The sequence below is a fragment of the Anarrhichthys ocellatus genome, unplaced genomic scaffold, assembly GCF_004355925.1.
Source record: "Anarrhichthys ocellatus isolate YVR2014 unplaced genomic scaffold, GSC_Weel_1.0 scaffold151, whole genome shotgun sequence".
NCBI classification, from domain to species: Eukaryota; Metazoa; Chordata; class Actinopteri; order Perciformes; family Anarhichadidae; genus Anarrhichthys; species Anarrhichthys ocellatus.
This window is the reverse complement of record NW_022280181.1, coordinates 36,790-59,843: the sequence shown is the minus strand read 5'-3', so window position 1 is coordinate 59,843 and position 23,054 is coordinate 36,790. Positions and strand designations below refer to the sequence as shown.

Here is a 23,054-nt window from a genome sequence, read left to right as displayed (position 1 = left end):
TCAAATGTAGTCACACTTTGGATCTTTTTGTACTCTCTGCCATGATGCGAGTCTCATTCTGTACTGAGCCGGAGTTGGTGTGTGTGTGTGCGTCTCAGAGTAAAGCACGACTCCGCCCCTCGATCAAAGACAGGCATAGAGACAGAGATAGCTTTGGAAGGCTGCTATTTTCCGCTGAGATCTTCGGACTTCTAAAGTACCGACAGCAGAACCGTTAACTCCGGACCGCATCAACACTCGGGTATTTTACTCATTTGGAACCGGTTCCTGTTGAGAACAGAGTTTCGGGGGGCCTCCCTAATTGTCAGACAATTCTGATGACAATCCGAGTCTGTCGGTGGCCAAAACAAGCAGTTTAAGTGCACGTACTCGATGGTGAGGAGTTACCCCGAGAGATTACATTACAGCCCGCGATTTAGAAAACCATTGTCCCCATTAGTTACTTAGACACAAAAACATAAGACAACAGGGTCCAGGTTGAAAAATACCAAAGTTTCCCTTTGTTAGTGACACCGATCCAGAGACGTGTCGACCCAGAAGGTTTCACTCAGAGAGACAGTTTAACTTTAGGGTCTCCACTCCATGGACAAATCCATAATATCGATCCACGGGAGTGCTTCAAGTTTCCTGTTTAATTATTTACCAGCTCAGATCATCAATGATTGACAGTAAACACATATTATAAAAGTAGCAGGTCAGGCTTTAGCTGCTTGTTTCTTTTATACAGTATATACTGGAGGGCCATTGGTAAATTGTTCTAATTCATGGTTGGAATAAGAAAAAAACCATAAACATTTGATTTTATTATAACCCTGATGTTGCTTTACACATAAAAGAATGATCCTAGTCACTTCCACACAGTGAGGCATACAGCTTCATAATCCAACACTGGTATCGGATCAGAACTCCAAAACCAAAGCACAGGTATCAGTATCGGTATGTGGACGGAAGAAGTCAGATCGGTGCATCACTAAACTGGTACGTTCACTTTAAAGTGTTATAACCTGAATTCATGTACACCGACATCAGAAACATCTCCTGCTCTTCTGGCCTTGTTGTATATTTAGCCATGAATTTGTCCTTAACAAAGCCCGACCCTGTTCCTGAAACGCCTTCCTTAAACTTGGCTGGGCTGCTCCATAAAACACTGGACAAAGCAAATAGAGAATATATCAGTTAAGGGTGAGCAGCTCCGTCACTGCTCCGGTGTGTTTGAACCCTTGTTTCTAAGAGGACATCGGCTAATTCCTTCCAGATGACCACTCCCCCATTAACAGGGACGTGTACTATAACACAACACATCACAATCTTTCCATCAAACTAACGCATTTGAAGTAAAATATGTGATGACGTGGTGCATTTTGGAGTGTTCACAAATCCTGTGCTTTTTCTTTTCTCCATACAAATAATTTTTCCTTCCCACAATCCTTGCAGTCCATATTCCCCCACACGTATGAGAATAACCGGTAAGTGAATCACTACTGAGAGACATCTCAACGCGTTATCCTGCCATCCAAATATTTGCTGAAATATTGGATGGAAGAGTAAACACACCAGGTAAACACACACACACACACACACACACACACACAAAACCATTGCCGGGAGTTGGAGTGGGCCTTCAGTGGGGTAAAATAAATTCCATGAATTCCTCTCTCTGCTCAGTGACCTCCTTACCCTCTCTGTGCATGCTCTCCATTGTACTCGTCTCATGACGTCCCCTGACCCACCTGCTGCCTCCTCCCGTCTGTCTCTACCTCCACTGAGAATCAGCTGATCAGCTCACTGTGGCTTTTCCTCACATCATTGGCTGTAGAATGTTCTTTTACTTTGCAGCATGTCAGTGGTGTTTGTCCAATTAGGTGAACAGTGAGGGGGCCGCTGAATTTCCATTGAAACCACCAGCTATGCGTTTAAAAAAGATGTTATACTCCTGCAAAGCAGACGCGATGTGGAGAACTCCAATAGTTATCCAACAATCTTTGGCTGAAACATATCAGGGCCATTGTAGGTAAAAAAAAGAAGAAAATGATGGAGCCGAGTGAGGGGGATAATATTCAGAGAAAGAAAACACCAAGATTAAAGTTGGAAATGTAAAAAAAATTTAAAATAATATGGGACATTCCCTGAGATTTTAAAACCATAAATTTGCGAGGGAAAATAATCTCTAGTTTCAAGTCTTCTTCAACACAGCATGATGTTCATTTAGTAAATGATGGTCCATTTAGTGTCAGATAGACCATAAAGCAGGGTATGCTTTAGGGCGGGGCTAACTTGTGATTGACAGGTCGCTACCACAGCGTTGTCCGGTCCGGGAGTTAACCGTGTTTTAACCCTTTCACAGTGTGTTTTCAGTTCATGAAAGTTAATAGTAACATGTTGGTTGTTTAAAAATCTCTCATTCAGCATTCGGTTGTACTTAGCTCCACCCGCTTGTGTCACTTCTGGTTGCAAAAAATCCAAGATGGCGCCTTGAAGCTTCAGAACAGCTGTCCACAAACCGATGGGTGACGTCACGGAGACTACGTCCACCTCCCACCCACACATTCTTTAAGCCCCTATTCTGATTTGCCGTTGCGGCTGGTGTGACCCCACCGCTAGTTTTGTTCTGAATACAACCAGTTTAAAGCAATGTCTCTTCAGAGTCCATATGCTTATGATAATGTGGTGATTCTGGACTAAAATCAACCAGCATTTCCTCATCGCTCAATCAGATTGCAAAGTTTAATTTGATTAAGTCGTCCACTGTAGCACACGACAAGTGGTGCTATCTGTGATGAGGGTGATCCAACCTCTCAAAGTGAAGCGATGTGGTTCCCTCATGAAAAAAACAATAATGTCTCATGCGTAACTTTATGACTTTGTAATCTCAGAGAACATCCATGTTTGTTTCTTGTAAATTTGTGACTTTTGTCTTGTACATTGACCACTTTAATCTCAGAGTGTCTGAGTATTTTTCTACAAACAATTACAACTTTAATCTAATATCCAGAGAGTTTTTCCTCTCCGGATATCACCCCCCTCCCCCGGGGCTCCGTGATCTATTTATTTTACACATGCGATGGCTTTGATCCGCCTGCCGTAGAAAACACGTGGACGTCTTGCTCACTGTGTAACAAACCATTTATTTTGTTCTCACCTTGGGCCTCTGCCAGGTGACTGTGCCGATGCGGTTGCTCTGGTAGAACAGAGACTGGTCGGCTGTGGGGAACAGGGGGTCTTCAAACAGACGGCCATTCTGCTGACACTGCCTCCTCAGGGCAGAGAAGGACTGGCCCTCGTATGGGACCACCATCCCCCTGCACAGACAGAAACCGACCATTAATCAGGGCTTTTCCCCCAATTCTGACAATATATTCTATAATTAAAAAACATTAAAAAGGCTCCTACTGTATATTCAAATATAACATATACAATGCAGTACAGCCAAACTGAAAGGCAGGGCTGAGAATAAACAGTGTCGGTTATTTTGGAAAAAGACACACAGTCACACACACAAGATAGTGTAACACACATTACATAAACAACCCCGCCAATCATGTGACAGGATGACAAACAGTGATGTCTGAGTACAGATCAGCAGCAGAGCAAACACACGAGGAAGGTTTGATGCGGCAGCATTAAGGGACGGATCTGCTGAGTGAAGTCCTGAACAGCAACTTCCTGTCTGCCGAATGAAGTGGACAATGAAAGAAAGAGGATGTGGTGTGTGTGTTTTATTTTAAAAGGGTCTGTTTACTTAAAAGAATGCTGGTTTCCTCCTTATGGTTTGGTTTACTGACTTAGTGCAACGCTCATTAAATATTCAGCGTATTTCAGATCTTGAGCAGCAGATAAAGAACGTGACTGCTCAGCAACACATACAGTAAGTAACAGTAGAGCGTGTTAGTAAATGAAATGAATTACGCTTGTATGTTTTTGGAGCATTTTACTAATTTGAACAAGACACCGAACTAATCTTCAAATCCATTCCCTGGTGTTTTAGTCAAACTCTATATTTCACCGTCCAGTAGCCGTCAACACAAACAGCCAGACATGATGCACGGTGTCACAGTCCATCGGTTGGTTAATGGTGACAAAGAAATCTCCCCCTGGTAACATTTCTGTAATGATGTCAGCGCGGCTCACAGGTCTGATCTCGAAGCCGTTACACTGATTAAGATCACCGTTAATACTCAAAGACAACTAACCCAGTTTAGGACAACGGCAGCGTGAGAACTTTGCTCTGTTAGAGAGATTCTTCTCACACTCACAGCTCATTGATGAATGGTTTTCTGTAATTCAAACCTTCCTTCACATCGTTTGACTTTTTGAATTCAAACCAACTAAAAGCGGCTGAACTAGCCTGGAGCTACCTGTGGAGTTCAGACTTCGCTCTGCGGTGGTGGAAAGTCAGCAGTTACTCAACTACTGTACTTCAGTGCAAATTCAAGATACTTGTACTTCACTTGAGTATTTAATGCAACTATAAACTTCTACACCCCTACTGTACATACATCCTCATACTGCCCAGTGAAAACCACATATCTCCAGATGTGTTGATGCTGAGTGTTTGTGATAAACTGAAGGATGAAGTGTTCCTTTATGTGTTCATGATAATCCTCCTACTTCTTCATCTAAATAAACTCTTTAAAAAGCCTCTTGGATCAGCTGGAAAATGCATCGTCACAAAGCTGAAAACAGGACTGTTGATCTGTTTAGAGATACGAGGTTCTCACAGGACAGAGACGCTACAAACATGATGATCTTATAGAATACGATGCATTGATGTAGATTAAACTAGACATCAGGATATAAAGGAGTTAAAACATCTACAGCAGTGAAATGTAACATACACATTAATGCAGTAATATTAATGTAGAAACATAATAGTAACTTTACTGCACTCTCTTTTCATAATTTAGGTACATTTTGCTGATAATACTTGCATACTTTTACTTCAGCGAGGCGTGGATTTGAGGACATGTACTTGTTTTGCTACTTTTACTTGATTACAGGATCTGAATACTTCTTCCACCACTGAGGATGTGGGTTACCATGGGGACCGGTGGGTAATTCTATCAGAGTCAATTAAAGGCACTAAACACAGAGAGGAGACAGAGCTACACGTTGTATCTGCTCGCTGGGCGCTTTCAATAAATACTAGTTTGTCCTTTGTGATGCTGAGGCTCGAAAAACACAAAGAAGCAAATTGTCTTGCAAGAAAAAAAACATCCTGGTTAAAAATAAAACAATTATCAGACACTCATCACATAACCTAAGACTAATAAAACACTATCTGCTTACTAAAGTCAAAAATAAATAAAGTATATATCGTAGTAATGAGGGGGCGATTACCCTTTAACACTGGGGCAGTCCTGTGGGTTTAAGGAATCAAACAGAGGATAGTAGAGATGAGAACACTGTGAAAGGCTGAGAGCTGCTGAGAAGAAACTCAGCTGACCTTCTTCTTCTTCTTCTTCTTCTTCTTCTTCTGCAGACGATCAGCATGACTGGGACATGACTCATCATCAGATGGGGGGAGGGGGACAGTGTGTGTGTTTGTGTGTAAGTGCATTTAATCATACGATTAAAAAAACAATAAAACTAAATGGAACCCTGGCCGAGAGGTCGCCTGTGGAGTTTGCAGTTGTTGTGTGTTTTCGTGACAAAAGGTCATTTGGTCCGTATTTAATATATTGGCCCGACCGGATTATTAGGCTCTGATTTGAGGATGTAACCTTCAGCTTCAGGGTGTTGTGACTATTCAAAAGATGAATAAATACCGACAATAATCACTTGTTGCTGCCACTAAATTAAAAAACAACATAACATAGAACCGTCACCACTGCTGAAAGCCCACGATTACCCAACTCTGGTTGTGACCAGTTGAACTATTGTCAACAACACAGTTAACTCCTCCTTCAAGCTGCCTGCAGCAGTACCAGATATACTTCCTAACATGACTGTATGATAACTTCATAATGAAGTTACAATCTGAGCTGTGCGGTCTGAGCATAATGAAGACGCACAGCTCACTTTTGAGTCATTTGAAATAAGAGTGAATACACCAAACCTTTAAGGATCACCGGTGTTGATCCACAGGTTTGACTATTGAGTAAGAACAGAAGGTAGAACAGCCACACATGGGTGTGGTCTCATGTTGGAACCAACAGGCATGCCACCACAGATAATGTGTCACAACTGAACAACAATGCAGATGTCAAAACATCACATTTTATGACGCATGACATGAACATGTTTGATGTAGACAATGCAGATGATATGATGCGTGTCTGCTTGTTTCACTTTGCTAGAATTAACTTTAAGACACATTTTGTAGAAGAGTTTCATGTGTTTTTCAGCTGTGTAAAGTAAAGTAAAAAGAATTACACCGGAAACTAGCGGGAAAATCCCTTTAAAGTAAAAGTACCACGTCTGTCACAGAAAAGAGAACACAGTATTCACACACAGTACTTTTACACTTTTACTCCACTTCCTCTATCTCAAAACTTTAGTTACTTTGCAGATTCAGATTGTCAATGCAAAATATAATCAACAAATAACTATCATATCTTTTGCAGATTAAGAATAAAAACTCTATTGATCCTAATTCACAAACTACCCAACTAAAGTTAGCTGAAATTAGCCCCAGCTTCAACACGTGATGTACACACGAATGCAAAAAATATTAAATCCAATAATTGATTATTATTCTGAAATGTGCCATTCTGCATATAACACGTACTATTACTTTGGGTGCTTTTAGTATATGTATTTTGAGGCCAAAGCATGACTCTTGCTTGTAACAGAGTATTCCTAAACTTTAGTATTGCTACTTTAACTGAAGTAAAATATCTGCAAGTACTTCTTCCAGCATTGTGTAGGATTCACAAACCCTCCGCACAGCCTCCAACATAACGCGTGAAAATAGCATTTTATTTTGAAGGTTGTTGCCGGAAACGCATTTGTTTTTACGCCAGTTAGCTTGAAAATGGCCAGTATTTTTTATTTTTCACAAGATTGTTCATCTTCTGTGAAGAAGGCGGAAAACGAAACTGTGAACATTTTATATCCTGTTTTACTGTAATAATTTTCTTCTGTTTAGTGTTGTCATCTAACTCTACCAACTGACGTTTAACAAATATTTTCTACGCGCAATTTGTCAAAGTTAGCGTGTGTAAAATTCAACTGAACGACGGCGGTTAAAATAAACTATCTTAACTTTTCTGACGTAGAAAACAGACAGTTTAATGACGGTTAGAGTGAGCTTTTCCAACCAGACTTCAGGTGAATGAAAGCAGTGCTGAGTTAGCTTCAATTATTTAAACCTTACCTAGAAAAATGTTTGGTTAAATTTCAGCTCCCCGGGTGGCTCACGCGGATGTTCTCTCCCTCTTGTCCCGGGAGGATTTTCGTTTTTTTTTGTATTCCCTCTCTCTGACGTCAAGCCGGTGATGTGCGGAGCTTTTCAGCCGTAGTTAAGTTAGTTGACAACCGTGTCTCCAGCCTTCAGATGAGTGAAGGCGGGTTGGCGCCCCTCCTGTGTGTGTGTGTGTGTTTTACTATGGTGCCTTCAGGTGCGGTGAGGACAAATTGGAACGACTCAGTGCTGTATTGGCTCTCGTTGCTAGTGATAGAAGAAGTATTCTGATCTTTTTAAAACTAGCAATACGTTGTAGAAATACTCAGTTACAAGTCAAATTCCTGCATTCAAACTTAAAGTACATCATCGAAATGTACTTAAAGCACCAAAAGTAACCATTTGAGAATATTATATATGTTGTTATTGCATTTTAATTAATGATGCATTCATGTTTTCATCACTTTAATGTTGCAGTTGGTAAAGGTGGAAATCCTTTTAACTACCTTAAATACTGCTTAACCTATATTAATAAAGGCGCATCATAACGTATTAGTTGACTTATATTTTATATTCATCATCTAAATCTGATAATTAACTAAAGCTGTCAAATAGACATGAAAAAATACAATATTTGCCTCCAAAATGTATCATAGAAAGTGTATATATGTTAGTATATTGTGAGTTCAATTCCTTGTAAGTTTCAACATGCTTGATTCAGAGTTGAAAGATGATTAAGATTCTGTTTTTTGTTGTAGATCCAGCATTAATTTAACCAATGCAAATTATACAAAGTGGTATAGTGTTCATGATACAGTGCCTTTACTCACAGTGCTTTAGAATAAATAAACATCTGCAAATCATTTAAGAAAGGATACCACAGACCGGATAATGTCTGTTCAAAAGAAGCCTACACTCTAGAAACAAAGAAAACACAGGAGATACAGCACACAATGTTTTTAAACATAAACCCAGAAATATAAAAGCACCTTTTACATTTTATGACAGTCAGGAAGGATATTTCTTTGTCAAGGAAAGTTCCCTTTCCGAGCTTTAGTAATGCACCACCGACCTCTGGTGGTTGCTGTAGTAATTACAGGAGTAACTGTTCCATGTGTGAAACCTGATACCAGTACAACATATAATATACTACTGCTACTACTACATACAAATGTATATTCATATCTCACCCCACTGCAAACCAGCAGCATGATTGTATAATATTACATGATATACATAATAACCAAGTTTTAATACCCTACTATTTTAGTGCTTGCTTATTCCTAAATATATATTTTTTTAATTTAAAATTTTTAAATTAGGATACGTATTTTTTGATTTTGGGGTGGACTGTCCCTTTAATGAAACAAGCATCAAATAACAGAAAACCTGGGCCAGGTGGTATTCCTGCAAAGGTTTACTGGTTGTTTTTTGGTCGGCTTTGGAAAAATATAATGATGCAGCCATGTCTGCACTATATAACTGAGGAGTACTTAAAGGCAGCATCATATATACACAATGTACAGGGACTGGGTGGGACGGGATGTCAGTATCGGGGCCCTAGCTTGCCATGCTAGCTGAATGGCCCTAGAGATTTTGGACCATTTGGACTGAAATATCTCAACTGTTGGATAGAGTGTCATAACCGGTAGAGCACAAGATGCTCTAGATTGCCTAATGGTGCTTAAAACAGAAGAGGACAGCAGCATTTTAATAGATTTATAAGAAGTGGATGTCAAAAAAAAAAGAATACAGTGAAAATCCTGACACATAATGTGTAAATAAAAGACTTCATGAAATAAAATTGTGGCTGCAGTTCTCAGGAGGCGGAGCCTCTTCTACCAGGGTGTGCACAGGTGTGTTGCACACAATGACTGGAATGTGATTGTTTTTTTTCTTTACCTGCCTTTCCAGTTGAATTCTGGGTGTTCTGATGACATAATGTGTACACTGCATAGATATGAGTGTGCCCATACCTCTTTTATCTGCATAATTCATATTCTAAAATATTATTTTTCAACTCACATGCTCTCAAATTTAGAGATTTGAAGGACTTTAAAACTGCACGATTAATGTATGAAGTAAAAACATAAGAAACTTCCAAACTATATATTATTTACACATATTATTTAGGAATTTGCATGTTTACAGAAACAAGGATTGGAACAGTCAAGAGAGTTCATTTGAGGAATGTTTTTTTAAACATGAAACACTTAAAAAACAACACAGTCAACAAACATAAAGCTGAGGTATGAATACTAGTGTATGAATTTTTGTTTGGGACTTTTTGAGTATACATAATACACATATATTTTATTTTGTTTCTATCTTATTATGCATTTATGAACTTGCTCTGGTTTTTCAGTATTTAAAAATTCACTTGTATTTGAGTAGTTTAAGTTAAAAAATGCAAATAATATAAATAAAAAGTGACCTCTCCAGGCTTTACTGATCACAGAGTTTAACTGGAGGTTGAGAACAGCTGTTGGTCAGAAAACAGGTGGCTTTATAAAAACAATGCCTCTGTGATGCTATTAATCTTTAACATCATCAGAGGAGACGACATCCACAGTGTCATGTGAGGAACTGCACTTTACACTTTGCCAGAGGAGACTGGAACAGCGAGACGTCCATCAGACGATGTGTGATCACACAGCAGAAGGAAAAACACGGCTGCATTTAGAGGAAATTACACAAGCTGTCACAGGTAAATATCCCAGACTCTTGAGGGCTCACACCCTCATACTTTTAACAGTAAGACTTCAGAGTTGAATGTATGATGAGAGACAGTTTACATGATTGCATACTAAAAACATCATATGACAGATCAACAGAACATAATGGACTCTACTCCTCATGTGACTTATTTGCTCAGATTCAGATTCAAACAGTTAACAGTTTAAGGTACATTTATTTATATTGACTTTTTTTTTTGAATTTTGATTTTAAATTTCTCTTTAAAATGATTCAATCCCTCCAACAGTTACAGCATCTTATGGTCACCTATAGTCCACTGTTAGCACACTTAAAGCTGCAACGTGTAATATGTAGCCACATGCTCCAAACAGATAGGGGGCAGCATTTCACCTCTGCTCCAGGGTCCACACTGTCTAAATGTACAGTCATCAGTTATATCAAAATAAAACTCATAACTAACAGCAGGGCACAAGAACTGAGCAGGTCAAAATAACAGTGCTGTCTTATGATGTGTGGCGTTGGCCTGTAGTTTACAGTAGCCATCTGTGTGGTTACTGCGCCGCCAGACGGGCGCCGTACGGAACATATAAGCATTGCTAGCTTGTTTGTTGGGCTCAATCCAAAGTGGCTGAAAATGAGAAAAAATACTAATTTTCAGCCAAGAGCACAAAAACTCAACTAGCAGTAACAGCACCTCAGCACATTAACAGAAATACAGCGCTCTTGTAGTGCTACGGATAACCTGAGGGGATGAACGCTCGCTTACAACGCATCAATGTTTCTTTCCTGTGACATCTTCAAAGTGAATGTTCAGGCGATATGTTTAGTTCTATAATCGGACTTTTAGGGCTCTGCTATTGATATAAATGACTAAGCCCTTTTCAATGTGCCACAAGAAACGCTGAATAAAAGTTCATAACAGCGACTTCCCGCAGAAGCTCTGGCCTAGGGGCCCCCGGGGGCCCTTTTGAATGTTGTGTTTACAAATGGACAAATCCTGCTCCTTCTGCCTTTAAGTACTCAGTATGCTATTTGCAGAATGGCCCATTTTATAAAAATATATATTATAGAATTATAAATCTTGATTCATTGAGTTTTTCAATGTTGCAGCTGGTAAAGGTCATTCTAACTTAATATACTGCTGGGTAGCTTAACCTTCGGTAATATATAATGATATATTAGTTTATTTATATTTTGTATTAATAATCCGAATCTGTAAAGTAACTTAAGCTGTTAAATGTAGAGGAGTATATAGTACAATATGAACCTCTGAGATGTAGTTGAGCAGAAGTAGAAAGTAGCATAAAATGGAAATACTTAAGTACAAGTACTTCAAGATTGTACTTTAGTACTGCACTTGAATAATTGTACCTACATTCCACCACATAGCTCTGCTATGAATCCAGCTGTCACTGAGTCATTTACAGCTCGTGAGCCATAAAAACACACCTGACTCTGGTTTCATCTGCAGGATCAAAATGTTAACCAGGTGGTTATCTCTCACGGCCCTTCTGGTTGCCTCAGCAAATCCAGACAGAGCAGCTATTGGCCCTCTGACTGTAGCACCAACCCGCCGAGTCAAAGGCCATCCAGAGGTAGAGCTGACTCTGAACTGTGGAGACGGAAAGAACGCAGGTCAGTGAAGAGGGTCGGACAGAGTCCTGCCTCCACACCTGAGACTAAATCTATGTCCTTTAATTCACCTGAACAATCCACTCAGTATGAATACAAGATGTCCTCTGTTCCACTGAATGATTATACAGGAAGATGCATTTCAAATTCAAATCTATCAGATTATGATATAAGGAACAACTACAGTGAAATAGGCATGACACACTGTATTAGTAATGACGATATCTAGACCAAATTAAAATGACATACATGACACTTATGTTTCGTCAGGAATGACGTCCTAAATATATCATAAATACAATTTATTATCTTTACAATACAAGTGTCGTCATGCTAAATATCAGCAGAGTGATACACTGAAATCTGTAAAACAGCTCATGTAGTCACTGTAGTTTGTAATAAACAACTCAAACAGGAGGAAGTAGTGCACTTTTTGGGGACTCTATTTAGCAGCGGATTAAACCTCACCTGTAACCGTCCTTCTTTCATGTGCAGGTGTGGTCCAGTATTGGCACACGCCCTTTGGAGACCTCCAGACCCCCGGTTCCCACGGGAAACCGGACCCCGTCTTTGTGCAGCGCGTCGGGAGCCTGACGATCCCCAACACCAGCAGCCTACACAGCGGCATGTACTACTGCCTCCTGCGGGACACGGGGGGAACTACACTGTGGTCGTACGAGCTCCATGTTGACAGCGAATATAAGCGAAGCGATACGTTCAGGTTCAGGAGGGATGTTGGGTCCCCGGAGGAGAGGCAGGCGGGAGTCTCAGACGGTCAGTTTGCGGGAGCTGTGGCGGCTTCAGTGCTGTTGACGTTTGTGGTGGGCTTCAGCGCTGGAGCTCTGACCAGGACTCCGGTTCTCAGGTGCGTTCAGGCCCCCATACATCCCAGCTTTTTTATTCAAACCGGGATCAGACTCACGAAAAATCTGGCGACACACTGGTTAAATCATTTTTCAGATTTTACGTCGGTAAATGCTCAAAACTGGATGTTCTATTCCCAGCACTTGAATGTTCACAGATGACGGAACACAGAAGAGTCTGCTAATTGACTTTTAAATTGCGCTGAAATAAATGTAGACCAATGGATGACAAAAAAATAAAATAGGTTCAAGTAACTGACAGAACAACATTGGTATGGTTAGTCTTTGGAGTCCTGTCTACTTATGATACAGCCATCTTATTTAAAAGACAGTGTGTAGCATTTTTGGGGATCTGTTGGTATAAATGGAATATAATATTAACAAGTATGTTTTCTTTAGTGTATAATCACCTGAAATTAAGAATCGTGTTTTCGTGACCTTTAGAATAAACTCATATCTACATAAGGAGCGGGTCCCCGTCATGTAGCCAGCCGCCATGTTCCTACAGTAGCCCAGAAAGGACAAACCAAACACTGGCTCTAGAGGGCCATTTGCGGTTTCACGACGGCTACCTCTGCCCTACACGCTTGGCACGCAGAAGTTTGTTTGCAATCTGCAACCTCACCGCTAGATGGCGCCAACTCCTACACACTGGCCCTTTAAACCTGTGGTATCTAGTTGGAAAGGGACTTCCTTCTCTATTACAGCCGCAGTTCTGATTAAGACTGGAAAGATGGCTTCATTGCCAGGAAATACTTTGGAAAGCCAATGAGGTCATTGCTCGTCTCCTTCTCCCATGCTGTTCTATGTAGTTTTATATCCCCAGCTGGCTTTATAAACGCCGCTCTATGTGCCTGCTCATGTGGCTATTTACACTTGAGAAACGTAAGGAAATACTAATCAATTATTTCTTCCCAGTTTATTGAATACAAAAGTTCAAACATCTGTGGACGATGTCCTTTGCTGTATTGTAATGAAGTAATATAGCCGACAGGCAAAAAAAAGTGATGAATAATGACCTCGTCAATTTTCCGTATCTATGTATTAATGTATCTTTAATGCAAGATGTGTTGACTCCACCGTTTCCTCTTTAGGTGTTTAGGGGCGGTCACTACAAGGTTGCGATCACCACGGCAACAACGCTGCCAAACTGACACGCAGGAGCATGGCTCTGAGGTCACCATGACAACCCTGCTGCCCACGTACGACAACCAGGCCTTTAAGATGGAGCATGACAACGATGACTCTGCAGATTGTGCAACCGCAGAGACGACGACCTCACCTCCCCCTGCCAAACCTCAGAGAAGCTTCCGGCAAAAACGACAGGAGGCGGCGCAGGACACCACGGCCTATCTAGAGGGATGTGACTACATGGAGGAGGAGGCAGGAGGAAGTCACAAGGAAAGGAATAAAGGGTGTGATGGGGAGGTAGAAGGAGAGATATATTTGGAGGATGGTGGGAGTCAAAGTGAAACAGATGACAAGTGCAGTGGAGACATAGAGGAGAAAGATGGAAGAGAGAGCAAGGAGGAGTATGAGGGGTGGAGACACGATGAAGAGGTGGAGGCGGCAGGTGAGCAAGAGAACAGGAGCAAGGAGGATGGAGAGGAGAGGAAGTGCAGAGGAGAAAGGGAGCGATCAAGAGGGGGTAAATGACGGAGAGAAGAGGAGCAAGGAGGATGGAGAGACAGACATTTGCAGTGAAGATGGTGAGACAGGCAGTAGCAAACAGGAGGAGGGAGGGGGAGACAGGTCGTCCTCCCCGGGCCGCCGTAGCCGCGTCATCCGCCTGTACCAGTACGACGAGGACGGCCGGCGATACAGTCACCTTCCAGACGCCGAGCCGGGCCCGGCCACGAGGCTCAAGCAGCGCTCCCTGTCACTGACGCGCCTCAACGCCATCATGGCCGCCGCCTCAGCGGGGCCGCTGGACACGAGCGGAGAGGAGAGGCCACACTTCCACATGGAGATATAGACCCTCCAACAGCTGACGTCCTCAAAAATAAATGCCCCAACATGACGTCACCATTACGACAGCATCTGGATGATTCACCATGTGACTGAACCTCTGCACAGATGTTCTTCAATCATATAGTGGCTTTCATCCTTTCAGGGTTCAGGGTCAATTATCAATACGATCCAGCAGGGCCTGTTTCATACCCTCGGGTGTTTTCAGTTTGTTCAATCAACTCTGAATTGAGCTTCGATTCTGTGATTGCTATGCAACAGGTAAACAAAAAGGCCACGCCTCCATAGAGATACTAATGTATGTACATGTACAGTGTTCACCCCCTTGGAGTTTTGTTGCATTGAAACCTGGAATTAAAATGGATTTATATTTGAACTTTATGTAATAGAGCAACACAAAATAGTCCAAATTGGTTTAGTGAAATAAAAAGTATTTTCTAATAAATAAAAAGATGAATTAATTTTAATAATGACGCCCGTAAATAAGATTTGGTGCTACAAATTATCTTCATAAATCACATAATTAGATAAATAAAGTCCCCATTTGTGTGATCTAGGGTTTGTTAAAGAAAAGTTCCCCTCATCTCGCGGTTAACCGAGGGTTCTGAAACGGGGCTCAGCTGGCGCTTCATGAAGTCTTCTTGAGGAAGCAGATACTGCATTACAAGTTACCAGGAAACAAGAGTGTACTTAAAGTGTTATACCAATTACTACGTCATACTTCCATTTCCTTTTTATTACTGTGAAAACATCTATAAACAAGACACAAAATGGAAAAAATAGTTATTAAGAAAACGTAAATTCCACAACTCTCCTCTCCGTTCATTTTTTTGTGTTTGTGTTTTTATCTTAAGAATATTTTCTTTTCTCAAAATTAACACCATAAAAGTGACTCAGAGAGAGAAAGGCATGTTCCCACATGGGGATGATTCACTAGTCCATATTTGTGTGCGAGTTGTTAAAGTTTGTCAAAGTGAGATCTCAAACTGCAGGTTTTTCCCTTTTCGCTCAAACAATACAGAGTTCCTGCAGCGTTCTGTGGTTTCTGTTTTCTCTCCCCTCTTCTCCTTTTTTTGGTGTTGTGACTTCATCCGCTACGATGCCGACCAAGTCTTCTGCCACTCCACAAACTCGTCTAGCAGCACTGGCCCTGTGGACAAAACAACAAGGACATAGATAATATTAACATAGATCCTGCACGTTTCAATCTGAGAAATCATGTAGCAACAGTTACTCTAAAAACATACAAATAAATCACTCTTACCATAGTGATCATCATTTATTCACTTCTCTGTACTATATATTGTTTTCCACAAGTCATATTCTAACAGCACTTGAACACAGCATGAACTGGTCTCTAAATATAAAAAGGTGGTCAGTGATTCCACATCTACAGAATGGATTTGTGAAACTTGTACCAGCAATTATCACTGTAACTATAGTTACACTTTAAGTCCGTCTTGCACTTACTAAACGTCATGGCAGTGCTGACCTTTGAGGGAACCCAGAGAACCAGAGTCTAAATGGAGGAAGCTATCATATTAGCTGTGTTGCATCATGCAGTGTCGTATAACTCTTGCTCTGCTGAAGGAGAGGCAACACCAACAGAGATCTCCTCCTGCATCCACAACTAACGGCAGCAGCGGGGTCCAAAGAAATGCTAGCTCCCAAAATATATCAAATGTAAAGATCTTATTATCTCTGTTAAAAGAAGAAAAACATCAACATAACAACTGAAACCTATGAACAGTAGTCTATCCGCTCTAGGTGTAATGTAACCTCTTAACACAGAAGCATAAATCCATCTTACCAAGATTCCAGCACCTTCTATTTTTCCAGGAACAGGAGGCAACATTCAATCCTGAAGTGTCTTAAAACGTGCATTCTCTCTCCTCACCAGCAGGGGGCGACTCCTCTGGTCGTATAGAAGTCTATGAGAAAATGACTACTTCTCTCTTGATTTAATACCTCAGTAAACATTGTAAACATGAGTTTATGGTCTCAATCTCTAGTTTCAAGTCTTCTTCAATACAGCATGATGTGCATTTAGTAATTAGTAAATTATGGTCCATTTAGAGTCAAACAGACCATAAAGCAGGGGGTGCTTTAGGGCGGGGCTACCGTGATTGACACGTCACTGTCCGTGTTTTGTTCCTATAACTTCAACCCTTTCAGAGTGTTCTCGGTTCATGAAAGTTAATGCAACAAAAAAACCGTCTTATTCAGCGGCCACTTGTACCGAGCTCCACCTCCATCATGTCACCCCTGGCTGCAAAAAGCCAAGATGGCGACGGCAAAAAAATGCCAAAATCTAGGCTTCAAAATGACAGTCCGCCAACATCACGACTACGTCCACTTCTTATACAGTCTGTGGGCCGGGTGGGGGGATTCATTTGTCAGTGCCATTTCCTGGTGTGACTAAAGCCTCGGTGAGGACCTGCTGTGTTAGCGAGTCGCTAGTAAACTCACAAGCTCCGTCTTCATCGTAGTTACTGAGGTCTGTGTTGATGGTCCTGCTGAACTCCAGAACGTTATACCACTGGTCCTTGTTCATCCCTTTGTACTTGGACTGCTGGAGGACAGATAAATTGGGGGGGAGGCAGTGCAGCAGGTGACTGAAAGTTGACCATTACTTGTTTTTTTAGAGAAAAATAGTTATTTTGCAAAGAAACTACTGGTGTCCCCTACAGGCCTTTCACAAGATTTCATAACGAAACTAATTATTGAAACTTCTCTCTGATCCGTCCAAACGGGTGAGAGAACAGGGACTTACCTCCAGGAACTGGTGGAAGACTGGGAAGAGTGGCCATGTTGTCTCCAGCAGCAAGGCCAGCATAGATTTAGCCGTGTCCATGTCCAAACTCCTCTGGTCCTTATCCTAAAGACAACAGTGAGTTATAATTCCCATCTCCGTTTTGACTCCTGCTGATGTCACTTTTCTACAGAGCTCTCAGGTAATGTTCAGTATGACTGTTGGAAGAGGCTGCACATTGATTGAATTAAAGGAGTACACCTGCTCATCACTGCAGGTGAGTGGTTAAAACTACGAGAGGACGGGAAAAACGAGATTTTCAGAGGGTGTCTAGTTATTCTTTAAACAAACAAAGGAGAAAAAAACCCAATAAAACCAGTAAACTCACCCTGGCGAAGTCGAAGGCGTATCTGAAGACGTTTTTGAAGACTACAGAGTCGTTGAGCTCACCGCGCAGGTAATCCAGTTTGCTCTGTAACCGCTCCGTGCAGTCACACCTGCAAGTAGGTGAAGGGACACACGCATCACAAGCAGTCACAGCTCAACGGGTTCTTCTTACAGGTCTAATAACCACTAAAGACAGAGGTGTCGGCAGAAATAAACTAAATGACTTACTGTAATAACGTCATTCCCCTGAGCCACTCCTCTTTTGTGAAGAATCCCATACTTGCTGCTTCTAGATGCCAGGCTAGCACCAACATGATGATCTGCGAGAAGAAGAGAGGAGATGCATTTAATCTGTGCAAACGTTTAAATCAAACACTGGTGCATGTGCACGGGGTTCTTCATTTCCTCCACTGTCTCCCAGTGGAATCTCTCTACAGTTTGCAGGGCGGTGGACATGAAGGAGAGTTGAGCACAAAACTAGTTTTGAACACACTCTTGATTTAAATAAAAGCACTCTGGGTGTTGTAAAACCTAATCGCGTCACAGCGTATGAAGCTTCATGAATAAGTTTGAAGTAGGAGTGACTATAGTCCTCAGGTTCACTCTCAACACGACTGACCCTTAGACGCTTGATAAATACCCAGGTGAGGGATAAGTGGACTCACATTCTCTGGTTCCACGCCGATGTCTTCACAGAACTTCTCCATGGCCTCCGGACCGACCACCTTGTCGGGGCCGGCGTACGCCTGGAACCAGGCCAGGCACTTCTTATTGGAGAACAGCTTCTCAACGATGACGGGCCTCGCACCTCGGATCTGAGGTCGGGTGAAACTGCAACGCACACCAGAGCTTTGGGTTCATAGATTACACGACACTTTTAAAATTAATAAATGAATGAAAGTCATACTGATTTTGTCCTTAAATATAAAAAATTGAGGAGAAAAAAGTCCTCTGGAGCTATCAGGAGTTTCTGACAGCTGCGATAAATCAAAGAATGTCTTAATTGTTCACAAGAGGGCAGAGTGGTGGGATGGATCAAATATACGAGTACGCCTTGAAAAACTATGGTAGGGGCAATATTTTTTAACTGGCTACGCATCAATATCTGCCTATAGGTTAATTTAATATGGGCGCCATGTTAACCAATGTTCACACTCGCACGACACCTGCTAGTGTCCCGTAAATAGGTGTCGGTCTCTCTCAAAAGCAAAATTAAACTAAACTGACATCCCTAGAAAACAGTCAACTCAAACTTGTTGAAGTGTTAAGAAAAGGCCACCACATAAGACCCAGTAACACCATCCTGACTGTTACATACAGGTGACTCATGGGATTTCACACATGATAGTGGCGTGGCATATCTCTCTCTCTCACTCTCACACTCTCTCACACACACACACACACACACACACAGTGTGTGTGAGAGACTCTCTCTCACACACAAACCAGAGTGGGTGACATTTCATGCACTGCAGATGGATGCCCAGAGAGGACAGACAGGCATCACTCACTCACACTGTAACTTTGTGTCTGCTTACCTTGTGATTTTACACTTGCGCTCATTATCATCTGCATCAGGATTCTTCCTCTTCTTCTTCACAGGCATCACTGAACCTTTAGTGGGCTTCACTAGCTGAGCTACACATTAGGAAAACCACATGTTGTCAAACACCTCTCCATGACAATACAAGGCAATGATCTATTTAAGGAGGAAGGTCATACCTGTGTACTTCTGGCTGCCTTGTCCATTCAACTCTAAGAGATTCTAGAACAAAAGAAAGACAAAGGTTCCCAAAGGTACACTTTGATAATCCTTCATCCAATCAGAGGCCACAGATTAAGAGTGCAGCTGTGTTCTCACTGTTTAAATGTTGCACTGCATTGGCTTTGTACACCAGGGTGTGCCATATCAAAGTGTTCACAATAACACTGGTATTTTCAATGTTTATAAATAAATAAAAAAAACTTAACATGACAATGGCTCAATTCTGACTTGTTGACATTATGACGACATACCGTTATAAGTATGCCTGAAAGCAAAACTGCCAGCTCGACAAAAAGAATGTATGAATAAAATGAATGAATCTGAATGTGTCAAAATAAATGCATGCATGTGTGTGTGTGTGTGTGTGTGTGTGTGTGTGTGTGTGTGGTCTGATGGTAGGCACTGAGTGGCAAGTGACAGCAGGAGAATAAATAAAACATCTACATTGTGGAGTTAAAAGAAGAGTCAACAGTAGCTTCTTTGTTTAGATATTTACTTTAGATTTGTGGTCAATATCATTTTATTGTATTATTTATATTTCATACCAGATCTGAATCTCAGTTTGTTGTTTACAAACTAAATACGTGATCTTTTTACTGAGTATTTGCAAACTGAAAAATGAATGTTAATATAAAACTACAACACTTAGAATTGTACACAGCTGCTCAAAACTTTGGGGTCACCTGCCACAGCAGCCTGATTATATTGAGTCAGATGTCTGAGAGGACGACTCAATATGTCTGAATGGTCTTTCATGCTTTTATCTTGTAGAAAGTTCTCTTTACTGAGATGTTTTGTTTAGTACATGGAGATCAGAACTCTTTACAACGGTTCAACCAGACTGAGAACAGAAAGAGACAAAGATCCTGTGAGCAGCAGCTGAATAAGAACAGAATAAATCAGTCATTGGAGAAACAAACTGGAAGCTTAACATCAGAATGTGAGCTGATTTAAAACAGGAACAGCTTCCCGTTTCAGTGTCAAGTGCTTCAAAGTAATGTCACCTGTAACAAGCTGATACATTAACAGCTGTTCTGCTTTAGCATAGAGAAGTGTTTGGGGTACAACACTATTCTTTCCTGTCATGTAACACTGTCTGAGACATCGACTATACGCAAGTTTCTAACTATTTCATTCTTCTTCTTTTGTGGCAGAAAGCATGTCAAATGCAAATAAAACATTTGGTGTCTGAATTATACTGTTTTTATCTCCATTTATTGAGGGAAAGTATTTTGTCACGCTATCAAGAGTGAGATTATCACAGAAATACCTTAAATTATATTCATATTATTTTTGGGTCATATTGCCCAACCCCATCGCCCACTACATTAAAAAAATAAACATGACTACTTACAAGCTTGTCCAGCGTTACTGATGACTGAGAGATGGTGCAGACTGTTCCTCAGTGTGGACACCTGAATCAATACAGGCAAGATATCATCAGCACTCAGGGAACATGCTGTACATTACTTATTAAAACCTGGAGGGAAATTGTGGTCACAAGTGATTGACAGCATCTCATTATTAAACATAATTTATAGTCCTGAATTGGCTGCATAAATGTAAACATAAGACTATATTTGTTTTGCTTTAATATTAATTCATCTAAATCTATAAATGGATGCCTGCATTATTTTGTTGCCATTAAGGCTGAGCTGCTACTCCTCCTGGGACACACACACACACACACACTCCAGCCACAACACACTCTTCTTTCAGACTGTCCACAATAGTTGTGGAAGAGCATAAGTGGGTAAAGAGAAAACACCACACAAGTGTTATTATTTTTAAACACAAAAGCGGTTGAATCATTGCTTTAGTACGAGTGAGATGACACACTGTCCAGTTGTTTTAAACCAAGACATTGAAAATGAATCTTGGAAATGAGTATGTAGACTCGTGCTGTATAAAGCAGGTTTAGACACAGAGGCTACCTTCAATTACAGATGTTAGTGAGCCAGCAGCTGTAACAAGTAGGACTCCTTATTCCCCAAATGTCAGCATTTTCTGAGTAATGTTGAATAATACGTTGAATACGTCCGTTTAAACACGGGTTTAACGTGACATTTGGTCGGTTCAAATGCTATTATCTGTAGGAGTAAGTATTGTTCTTTACTTCAGTTTAAGTATTAATACCGTATTGTTTAAAAAAAAAGTAAAGTACAAGTACCTCGAATTTGTACCTAGGTACAGTATTTGTGTGAATGTACTTAGTTCCACCACAGTTCAACGCGGACATTGCGTAGGAGCAAAACAGGGTTTATATAACACAAGTTTATTAGGACGAAGGCCTTCACGACTAGAGTCTGTTAAAACTAAAGACTACGTGCTGTAACATTAACTTGCCGTTAGTAGAAGAGATGGCTCATTTAAAATAATAAAATATGTAAACAAACCCAGTGTTTCCGTTACATATTTCAGTGAAAAATCAGAAGGAATGAGTCAAGATTATTTCTAACGTTCATTCATCACACAACATCGGGCCAAACCTGTGTCACGTTAGTAAAAAGAGGATTGTACACTGTAACGACTCTTTTAACGTTAAGTTACCGTTAATTAAAACGGCTTTGGAACAGTTAGCTTCACACGGCTAACGAGGTTAGGATGACTAGGTTAGGCTATACAACTCGGGACCAGAACCCGCCTCTGGTTGTCGATTAAACACCACAGAAACATTAAATACAACACCAAACATACATTGTTAGTATTACATTATTCTGGGGTCTTCGATGCTAGGACACTTCTTTTGTCTGTTAGCTAGCGGAACACCACGGGTGTCACAGCTAACGTCACACTGCTAACGTTAGCTAGTTTGTCAACACACGCGTCAAAGGCTCACAAACCCACCAGTTAAAGCGAAGTACGAACGAGTTATTTATTTTAATAACCGACAATAGAATAAGTCATTAAAATACGTCCAAACTCTTACCACTTACACTTGGGCTGACAAATCAGTTCCACCTGTTTCTGGTACACCGGGTTACTTCTGTCGCCGGCGTTTCCGGGGAGCGGACGATACCACCGGGGCGCTTTATGGGGGTGTAATGCGAAACAACGTTTCCATGTCTATGGTAGTCTTTGCACTCACACGCTTTTACCAAGGGGAATTAGAAAACAATATTTTCAATCTTATCTAAATAACCGCTAGTAGTAGTAATAGTTCTCCCCACCAGGAAAGCGGTTATAACGTCCGTTAGGTGAAACCGGCATTTCTTTAAAGGAGCAGTCCGTTATTTTTGGCACGTAGCGCTCAGATGTGGCTCAGAGGATGAGACTCAAACGTGATCAAACACACTGGAGCTAAGACATAGGATCATTTAATTAAAGAATAACACTGTTTGACCAACTCTGACGTGTATATGTTTTTCAATGTGTGGGGTGAATTTGTGGAATGCAGAACTCAAGCAAAATACACATACACCAGTTTAGAAAGGTGAGGAAGGAGTGTGTTTCTTTCAGGACTGTGATGTTGTTGTTGTTTTCTCTCTGTGAGTGTTGGGATGGGCACCTGCACCATGATTATGTATTTAAATAGGATAAACATTAAGGTAATGATTTAAGTTATATTTGATTAACAAATAAGGTTAGTAATTATACTGTATATACAGTGGGTACGGAAAGTATTCAGACCCCTTTAAATTTTTCACT

General features: G+C 41.0%; 3 protein-coding genes across 4 annotated transcripts in view; 1 reads left to right on the top strand and 2 right to left on the bottom strand.

Moving 5' to 3' along the window:
* The window catches only part of capn5a (calpain 5a), a 26,313-nt gene extending 18,786 nt beyond the window's left edge, over nt 1–7,527 (bottom strand). Inside the window, exons 1-2 of the mRNA XM_031877831.1 lie at nt 7,316–7,527; nt 3,140–3,299 (exon numbers count right to left, since the gene is read on the bottom strand). Of these exons, the coding sequence (XP_031733691.1) occupies nt 3,140–3,295 (156 nt within the window). The 5' untranslated portion in view covers nt 3,296–3,299; nt 7,316–7,527. The remainder of the gene's footprint in view (nt 1–3,139; nt 3,300–7,315) is intronic.
* Nucleotides 7,528–11,517: 3,990 nt separating this feature from the next.
* On the top strand, nt 11,518–14,190 carry LOC116400152 (uncharacterized). The gene is made up of 3 exons (XM_031877843.1): nt 11,518–11,674; nt 12,167–12,536; nt 13,629–14,190. The coding sequence occupies exons 1-3, from the start codon at nt 11,518–11,520 to the stop codon at nt 14,188–14,190; spliced, it is 1,089 nt and encodes a 362-aa protein (XP_031733703.1).
* Nucleotides 14,191–14,811: 621 nt separating this feature from the next.
* Nucleotides 14,812–22,438, bottom strand: dcun1d5 (DCN1, defective in cullin neddylation 1, domain containing 5 (S. cerevisiae)). Of its 2 annotated transcripts, none has more exons than XM_031877845.1 (10): nt 22,336–22,438; nt 20,761–20,821; nt 19,364–19,406; nt 19,180–19,279; nt 18,307–18,472; nt 17,870–17,961; nt 17,643–17,751; nt 17,276–17,380; nt 16,972–17,074; nt 14,812–15,652 (listed from the first exon to the last, which is right to left on the bottom strand). In XM_031877845.1, exons 4-10 carry the CDS (start codon nt 19,245–19,247, stop codon nt 15,597–15,599), a joined length of 699 nt encoding a protein of 232 aa, XP_031733705.1. In that variant the 5' UTR covers nt 19,248–19,279; nt 19,364–19,406; nt 20,761–20,821; nt 22,336–22,438; the 3' UTR covers nt 14,812–15,596. The 2 variants fall into 2 exon arrangements, with proteins under 2 accessions (XP_031733705.1, XP_031733706.1); XM_031877846.1 differs by having other exon boundaries at nt 22,343–22,426.
* Nucleotides 22,439–23,054: the final 616 nt, after the last annotated feature.

Bases quoted from the DNA above. Each gene is read 5' to 3' on its own strand.
- LOC116400152 (XM_031877843.1), top strand. From the start codon at position 11,518: ATGTTAACCAGGTGGTTATCTCTCACGGCCCTTCTGGTTGCCTCAGCA. The intron at 11,675-12,166 runs GTCAGTGAAGAG...TTTCATGTGCAG, and splicing joins TGGAGACGGAAAGAACGCAG to GTGTGGTCCAGTATTGGCAC. The intron at 12,537-13,628 runs GTGCGTTCAGGC...TTTCCTCTTTAG, and splicing joins ACCAGGACTCCGGTTCTCAG to GTGTTTAGGGGCGGTCACTA.
- dcun1d5 (XM_031877845.1), bottom strand. From the start codon at position 19,247: ATGCCTGTGAAGAAGAAGAGGAAGAATCCTGATGCAGATGATAATGAG. The intron at 17,381-17,642 runs GTGAGTTTACTG...TGTTGTCTTTAG, and splicing joins ACGCCTTCGACTTCGCCAGG to GATAAGGACCAGAGGAGTTT. The intron at 17,075-17,275 runs GTAAGTCCCTGT...TCTGTCCTCCAG, and splicing joins TCTTCCACCAGTTCCTGGAG to CAGTCCAAGTACAAAGGGAT.